Source organism: Cupressus sempervirens, chromosome 1 (genome assembly GCF_028749045.1).
Source record: "Cupressus sempervirens isolate cs-2001-9-10 chromosome 1, ASM2874904v1, whole genome shotgun sequence".
In the NCBI taxonomy this organism is placed as follows: domain Eukaryota; kingdom Viridiplantae; phylum Streptophyta; class Pinopsida; order Cupressales; family Cupressaceae; genus Cupressus; species Cupressus sempervirens.
Window position 1 is genome coordinate 363,822,319 of NC_143118.1, and position 8,134 is coordinate 363,830,452.

The 8,134-nt window shown below is 37.4% G+C and overlaps 1 protein-coding gene across 1 annotated transcript; it reads left to right on the forward strand.

Moving 5' to 3' along the window:
- The first annotated feature begins 258 nt into the window (after window positions 1-258).
- On the forward strand, window positions 259-7,928 carry LOC149577755 (DNA replication licensing factor MCM4-like). The gene is made up of 22 exons (XM_089825566.1): window positions 259-611; window positions 785-905; window positions 2,805-2,904; window positions 3,096-3,260; window positions 3,373-3,546; window positions 3,683-3,737; window positions 3,826-3,954; window positions 4,479-4,560; window positions 4,652-4,784; window positions 4,873-4,944; window positions 5,049-5,189; window positions 5,270-5,383; window positions 5,471-5,683; window positions 5,779-5,877; window positions 5,991-6,151; window positions 6,239-6,335; window positions 6,466-6,627; window positions 6,792-6,872; window positions 6,971-7,049; window positions 7,193-7,329; window positions 7,414-7,464; window positions 7,563-7,928. Exons 1-22 carry the CDS (start codon window positions 575-577, stop codon window positions 7,635-7,637), a joined length of 2,478 nt encoding a protein of 825 aa, XP_089681692.1. The 5' UTR covers window positions 259-574; the 3' UTR covers window positions 7,638-7,928.
- The last annotated feature ends 206 nt before the right edge of the window (window positions 7,929-8,134 follow it).

Genomic DNA, 8,134 nt, shown 5'->3' on the forward strand with positions numbered 1-8,134 from the left:
CTTCCAATAATGCTAGTATAATCACATTGAAAATGATATCAAATTTCATACCAATTTAAAAATAAAAAATAAACACTAAACATATTTAATGTTACATTATAAAATTACCGCCATTTTAAATATATAAAATAAAGAACAAAAATTACTCAATTTTTTTTTGAGTCTAATTGTATTTTAACACTTCTAATTAAAACGATCTTTAACTATTTTTTACATTAAATAATAGTATATAATTTCACATCAACTAAACAACTATCGTTTCTTGTACATTTCAAATTCACTGTTAAACAACAATGAATGGCATTAAACTTGATCCATTTTTATTTCAAAATGGGAGTAAAAACTAAATAGTTGTTTTTTCCATGGGAGACTACTTTTTAATAATTCCAAAATTTAATTATAAAATCAGACCTGACCTGGCTAAAATAGGGAAGATGATTCCCGCCAAAATCATGGCGGGAAAATCTTGCGCCTTATTCTCATACGAAACCCTCAACTCTTCTTTCAAGCTTAAGCTTTGGAGAGCATTAGATTTCTCTCTCATCTGCAACTGATTGAAGCCTTTTCACTTGTAATGGACAGCACGTCTTCCCCCGTTGCGCCCAGAGAAGGTAAGGTTTCTAACCTCCGATGAAAGCAATTTTCTGTTTATGAGAAATGGGAGAAACAGGTATTGTAGACCAGAGCCTTCCACAAATTGTAGATTTAGAAAGAATGTTCGAGGAAAAGAAGTCTGATTTTGTATGAATGAGATCTGAATGCATTGTGATCGTAATGGCTGTAGGTCATTCGTCTGGGGATTCTAGTCCTGTACGTAGACGCAGCAGCAGAAGAAGGTCAGGAAGCGTATCATCGGGGTATACAACGCCTCTCGACTTTGGGACCCCTGCTACTGCCAGAGGAACGTATCCTTTACTATTAAATCCCCACTTTTTTTCTCTTTTTTCTTTTGATTGGTTTATTTGAGAAAAGGGTTTTGGAGGGGGGTTTTCTCTGCATTGTGTATGAAAGATAGATGGTTACAGAAAAAACCTTTTTGAAGAGAGATGTTGAAAATTCTTGATACGCTTGAAATTACCTGATTCATTCCCGGGATGCAGATCTGTGCTAGATTGTAAATGGTTAATTTGTTTTTAAGGTTTTTACAGACGGATAATGATTTCTGGGGCGGTTTTTTGGGTTGGACCTGCAGATGTGGAACTGTTTGAGTTTCGCTTGTAACAAGGCCGAGATTATCCCTAATCTCGTGTCAGTAGGCTCAACGACCACTTGTATTCCATCCTGGGAACCATGTACTTCTATTGCTGTAATGCTTCTTATGTCAATGTGCTAAAAAATACCTGGAGGGTTTTCCGTGTAGTACCGCACAAGTCCTAGTACACATTTACTAGGAACTTCCACAAAATATGCCTTCCGTGGCTTCAGTGAGCTTTCTAAATCATTATGAGAGTGTAAAAACTGCATGAAAATACTGATCCTCTAGCCAAGACCCAGGACAACTTTTAGAGCTGTGTATCATATAGCAATAGCAGAATAGCATTGACACATTGAGGTAAAATGGCACGAAAAACAGAAAGTTGGAAACATACAGAATTCATTCAGATAGGGTGTAATTTTTGGGATAATTATGCATCATTAAAAGTTCGAACTCTAAAATAAATTAGGCATTGTAACACATTAAATTTGGTAATATCAAAAACCGGGCTTCAAACATGAACATGCTTTCTATGGAGAAGTCATCCTGATTCGTATTTATTCAACAAAATAAGCCTACAGCAACCTGGTTTCACCCATCTTAATAAAGATTTAGTCTCTAAAATATGAAGAGGCATGTCAGGGTTTCACGGATTATATAGTTTTCAACTTTGTGTTCATTTTATGGGTCGATATACACTATTGAAAGTACACTGTGGGTATGTAGAGTTTGCAAAATTGTTAAGCTTTGAAAGCGGACAAGGCAAATACTGTACAATTTTAGAAGGTGTAGCTGCTATCAAATGAATGTGAATGTGAAAGGTTTGAGTTAGTTTTTTCTGCACTTTTTTCTTCTGTTGTTCATCCTATCCCTCTGTGCCTGCAAATGCTTGGGAACTTTTTGCATTTTGTATCCAGTGACCCTTGAATTCAGTATCATAGTTTTGACCAACAAGATCTATCCAAAGAGCAACCCATTCTTAAGATGACTTCACTCTAAACCAATAGATTTGATTAAGGTATATTTTAACACTGAATAGCATCCTTCCTTAATCTAACAATCTGAATCTACCCTTTATTCTCTAGTGACATTTCCCAGGCAGTAAATATGTGTGTGTGTGTGATATATAAACTGCTGCCCATATATATTGTCATGGAAAAAAATCAGACATGAAGATTTTTGCTCTGGCTAATTCATAGTTGAATTTAAAGCAGATGAATCGTGCAAGAAATACATCTTCCGATTCCAATATTGACACAAAGAAAACACTCAGACTTGAAGTTTTTTATTCTGCCCATCACAGCTTCGGAATCCATAAATAAAAAGAATAGCTGGTCATTGTTCTAAAATATTTGTTTGTTGCAATTTTCTTGTCTAGATCTTCTCATGAAATCATGCTAAAGATAGTATCTATGGTCTGCGGGCTTAGAGGTTTAAGATGGACTTCGTGTGCATTGGTTTCTACTTTCTTGCCAGTGCCACATCTAAAACAACCCAAGATGTTCAGAAGGGGATGCATATAAAAAATAAGCAGAATTCGTTTGTGCATATTTATGTAAACCTTAGAAATTGGCTTCTTGTCTGCTTTGAAATCCTTAACTTGCTACAGACCTTCCTATGTCAACTATCGCAATGATATCAGTAGTTCCTCGACAGGCAGGCGTCAAAGGCAACCTGTTACTCCCAGCAGTGTCGGGGATGCAACAGAGGTAGGTTCCTCTTCTATTCAAAATACATGCCATGGTATGGCTGTATTATAATTTCTTTTCCTCTACTTATAAATGAACTTGTTTTTTCTGGACAGAGAACTGCTTATCAATTGAGTCAATCGTTTCTTTTCAATTTGTATAATATGTATTGGTGAAACACATTAATTATCTCTTTTGGCTACTATAATTAGATGCCCCAGTCTTCTGAGGGTGACCTTGATGGCAACCCCCCTATGCTTGTTTGGGGCACAAATATAAGTGTTCAAGATGTCAATCAAGCAGTTCAGCGCTTTCTGAGGAATTTTAGGGACGATCCTTCAGACCTTGAGGGGAAATACATGAGGCTGTTGGAACAGGTTCAAATTTGTCCCTGCTGGCTTCTTATGGTTACCATCTAGTCTCATCTCAAATTATTGGTTGAGCACGTTTGCTTTTGTATTCACTTCATTTAGTTGATTTCTCATTTAGACAATGGAAGTCGAAGGTGATTCGCTGAATATTGATGCAATGAACATCTTCGAATATGATGAAGACCTTTATGGCAAGATGGTCAGATATCCTCTTGAAGTTCTTGCCATTTTTGACATTGTATTGATGGATGTTGCTGTTCACCTCAAGCCTCTGTGGGAGAAGCACATACAGGTGACTGAATTGTATTTAAAAAAAAAGAAGTTTTTCGGTTAGTGTGTTTTCATTTAATGACTTAGTTGTTTCAGATCTTGTTTATTTATGCACATAAATATGCCCCAGACTTACATATAACTGCCATTGCATTCAGGCAAGAATATTTAATCTCAGAGATACAGTTAACATGCGAGATCTGAATCCATCAGGTAGCCCATACTTTCTAAAGTTACGTCTTCATTGTTCATTGCTATTTGAAAGATCTAATAAGGGGGTTTTGTTGTCTTTGAAATCTAGATATTGAGAAGATGGTTTCAGTCAAAGGAATGATAATTCGGTGCAGCTCAATTATACCAGAAATCAAAGAAGCGTTCTTCAGGTGCCTTGTTTGTGGATATGCTCCAGCACCAGTACCTGTTGACAGAGGTAATTTGTTGGATTGCAGTTGAACTCTTAATATAACAGTTAATCTTATATATTATGTTTGTTTCTCAATTTTATTTTGCATAAATTGTGGCAGAGAATCTACGTCTTTAAACAGATTCATGCTTATGAAAGTGATTTCAGAAACTTTTAGATTCCAGGATTTTGCAAATAAGATCTTACTCCTTATTGTGGCACGGCCACTGTTGATCTGCTCTCTGTAATCTTAATTGGAACTAATATGGCACTGTACGTGAGGTTCTTCTCACATTGAGATGTTTGCTTGATGAAAGCTATATACGAGAGAGCACCTTTTTTTGGTGTGAAAAATATCTCTGTACAAGAACTTTCGTGCCAACTTTTATGATCATATTCCATGAGAATCTTGTACCGAATTTGGTCAAATGTATTTCATGTTTTTTTTTCAATCGCATATCTTTGCTTCACTATGTACAAGGGTACTTGCTGTCTAAAAGATTTTTGGCTGGATTTGTATTCACATCCCATTTTATGCTTCAAATGCTCAGGTCGCATTGATGAACCTACACGTTGTGCAAGGCCAGAATGTGCTGCTATGAATTCTTTGACATTGATGCATAACAGATGCAGGTAGGAACTTGTTGATTTTAGTTTATGCATGATCAAGAAGCTGCATTTGCAAGACTTTTAAGACAACTATATCCTTTTATTTTGTGATCAGGTTTGCTGATAAGCAGATTGTAAGGCTGCAAGAAACACCTGATGCCATTCCAGAGGGGGAAACCCCGCACACAGTTAGCTTGCTGATGCACGACAAACTTGTTGATGCAGCCAAACCTGGTGATCGGGTCGAGGTGTGTCTGATATTGCATGATGGATTCTACACTTGTTTTCATTGCCATGTGTTAGCATTTGAAGGTTGACATTGGTTTTTTTGTGCAGGTTACTGGGATTTTCAGAGCTATGACAGTTAGAGTGGGACCAAACCAAAGGATTGTGAAATCTCTATTTAAAGTAAAGTCCTCAAGCCTATCTAGTCCATTTAAGTTGGAAATGAGGACCTTAATGCTGTATTCTATAATTTCTATTTCTGACTTGTAAATCATTTGCTGGTGCAGACCTACATTGATTGCCTTCATCTGAAAAAAGCAGACAAGACAAGATTGCGAGCCGAAGATCCAATGGAACGTGATACCAATAGTGACAGTTTTGCTTCTTTTCAAGAGGGTGATATGTCACCAGCTGATTATGAAGCTAAGGTATCAACTCATACTTTTTACCTTTGTATATAACATGAATTTTGCAAGTTCTGAAATTGAATTTGACTGCCAATTTCCAGATTGAGAAGTTGAAAGAACTATCTCGCATGCCCGATATCTATGAGAGGCTAACCAGGTCCTTAGCTCCGAGTATTTGGGAGCTAGAAGATGTAAAGAAAGGGCTCTTGTGCCAGGTATCTTTCTGTGCATTCATGTTTAATTAATCTGTAATTTGTTATATCTTCTTTGACAATATGTTGACCGTCATCCTTCTTAAACAGCTTTTTGGGGGAACTGCAGTAAAACTAGCTTCAGGGGCCACTTTTCGTGGTGATATCAACATCCTGCTTGTTGGGGATCCAGGTACGAGTAAGTCTCAACTACTTCAGTATGTGCATAAGTTGGCTCCTCGAGGCATTTATACAAGTGGCCGTGGAAGCTCTGCGGTTGGTTTGACTGCTTATGTATCAAAGGATCCTGAAACTGGTGAAACAGTAAGTTGTTCATTGAGCTCTTTGTGCTGCCTGCTCCCCCACTGCTGCCTACCACTTTATTCTATATAATCTGCTTATTTCTTTGAACTCAACAGGTTCTAGAAAGTGGAGCATTGGTATTGAGTGATAGGGGTATTTGCTGCATAGACGAGTTTGACAAGATGTCAGACAATGCTCGTAGCATGTTACATGAGGTGTGATTTTTCTCCGAGCACTTCAAATTATGTGCTCTAAGTGGTTTCTTGACTTCATAATCTATGCTGTTGGTTGACTTGTATATCAATGTCTGGTCATTCCTTTGAAGTAGGTTATGGAACAGCAAACAGTGTCAATTGCAAAGGCTGGGATCATAGCATCTCTAAATGCAAGGACATCTGTTTTAGCTTGTGCCAATCCTAGTGGTTCGCGCTACAACCCTAGATTGTCAGTGATTGACAATATCCAACTTCCTCCAACATTGCTTTCCAGGTGGAGTATGTTTGGTTTTAGAATTCAAGCTGGAGGATTTATTTGCTGTCACTCAAGTATAAAAAAATCACAAAAAAATGCCTGCAGGTTTGATTTGATCTACCTAGTGCTTGATAAAGCTGATGAACAAACGGATAGGCGCCTTGCAAGGCATCTTGTTGCATTACATTATGACGAGCCAGAGGTAAGTTCTGATTTGGTCAATACTATATAGTAATTAATGGGGTCTAATGATCTTATATATATATTTTTTGATAAATAGACCTTTTCCATTAATTTAAATATTTATGATGTGATCTACATTCTGATTCTAGGACCAAACGCTGGATGCATTCGACCTCTCGACTCTCACTTCGTATATCACTTATGCAAGACAACATATACATCCTAAGATATCTGATGAGGCAGCAGAAGATCTTATCCGTGGTTATGTTGAAATGCGTAGGAAGGGAAACTTCCCTGGCAGTAGCAAGAAGGTTAGCTCAATATATTCTCAAATTCAATTTCTGTATGGTATGCCTACAAGTTACACACGTGAAAAAAGTAGCGGTATATCTCATACTTCCATTGAAGAATGCATTTAGATGCAGGGTAATGCTCATGTTATGTTAACTTGTGTTATCCTGAATGAATTGTATAGGTTATCACAGCCACTCCGCGCCAAATTGAAAGCTTAATAAGAATAAGCGAAGCCCTCGCCCGCATCAGATTCTCTGAGTGGGTAAGAAAATCCTATGTAGACAAAAGTGGGTTACATTCCTGATTATTTTAAAGCCAGATGGAGGCAATAAAAAGATATCTTACATTCCAATTCTGCAGGTTGAAAGGTGTGATGTGGCAGAATCATTCCGGCTTCTTGAAGTTGCACTTCAACAATCTGCCACAGATCATTCAACTGGTAACCATTGTGCATCTTTGGCAATGAGGATTGTCAGTTCATTTAGTTGTATATTGAATGCATTATCATCACAAAACTAGTCAGCTCTAAAAGAACTATGTTAATTGGAAGCCGCTGAATGCATTTGAGTGTAATGGTTACAGGGACCATTGACATGGATCTCATAAACACGGGGGTCTCAGCCAGTGAAAGAATGAGACGAGCCAATCTGATTTCATCACTTAGGATTCTTATCATGGAAAAGATGCAGGCGGGGGGACCATCAACCCGTATTACCGAGGTAACATTCTTTATACTGCCCTGAATAGTGTTAAGAAAATTGTTGATATGGCACCTAACCAGATATGAACGAATGCAATCACAGTTGATGGAGGAAATGCATAAACAGGGATCCAAGGAAGTCAGCCTGAATGATGTAAGTAATTCTTTATTGTGGGTAAATTTCAAGCTATCTCCAGTTTTCATTTTCTCGGGGGAAATGAATACATAATGAGTTATTCTGTTCCATTTCAGATTCGTAATGCAATTGGGAACCTTGCGAGTGAGGGGTTTGTTACAATTCATGGGGACAATGTGAAGAGGACCTGAAGGAGTTTCGCGGATGATATGGTCCCTATAATAATTAGTAATGAAGTATCTGATAAGACTACGGTCTTAGTGTCGTGGCAAACTGTTTTAATATGCCCTGAGCTTCATGCTCTGTAGTACATCGATGGGTACTTTCTCTTGTAAAAAAATCCAGAAAATTGAAGGAATCCGAAGCCTGGGTGTACTATCTGTGACAGACAAAACCACCGAGGTAATGATGGATATCTTTTAATTCATTCTCAGATAAGAGGATGATAATTATAAATTATGAGAATCATTGGTGTTTTGTTCTATCAAGTTTTGGAGTGAGGAAAAAGTAATTGAAATTACAAAGGTATTTTTTTTCAACCAACGTAATGGAAAAAAATCATTTTAAGGTTCACAACGGAATTTGTCCTCTCCCTCTAGTTTGACATGGTTACCTAAATATAAAGAGAATTAAATACTAGCACTTACCCCTTTGAAGGGTGCAAGGGTTAAGCGGATAGTCTTGTATA

Coding starts and splice junctions, on each gene's coding strand:
- LOC149577755 (XM_089825566.1), top strand. CDS start 575: ATGGACAGCACGTCTTCCCCCGTTGCGCCCAGAGAAG. Junction 3,261..3,372: donor ACATGAGGCTGTTGGAACAG/GTTCAAATTTGT, acceptor TTTCTCATTTAG/ACAATGGAAGTCGAAGGTGA. Junction 4,561..4,651: donor TTGATGCATAACAGATGCAG/GTAGGAACTTGT, acceptor TTTTGTGATCAG/GTTTGCTGATAAGCAGATTG.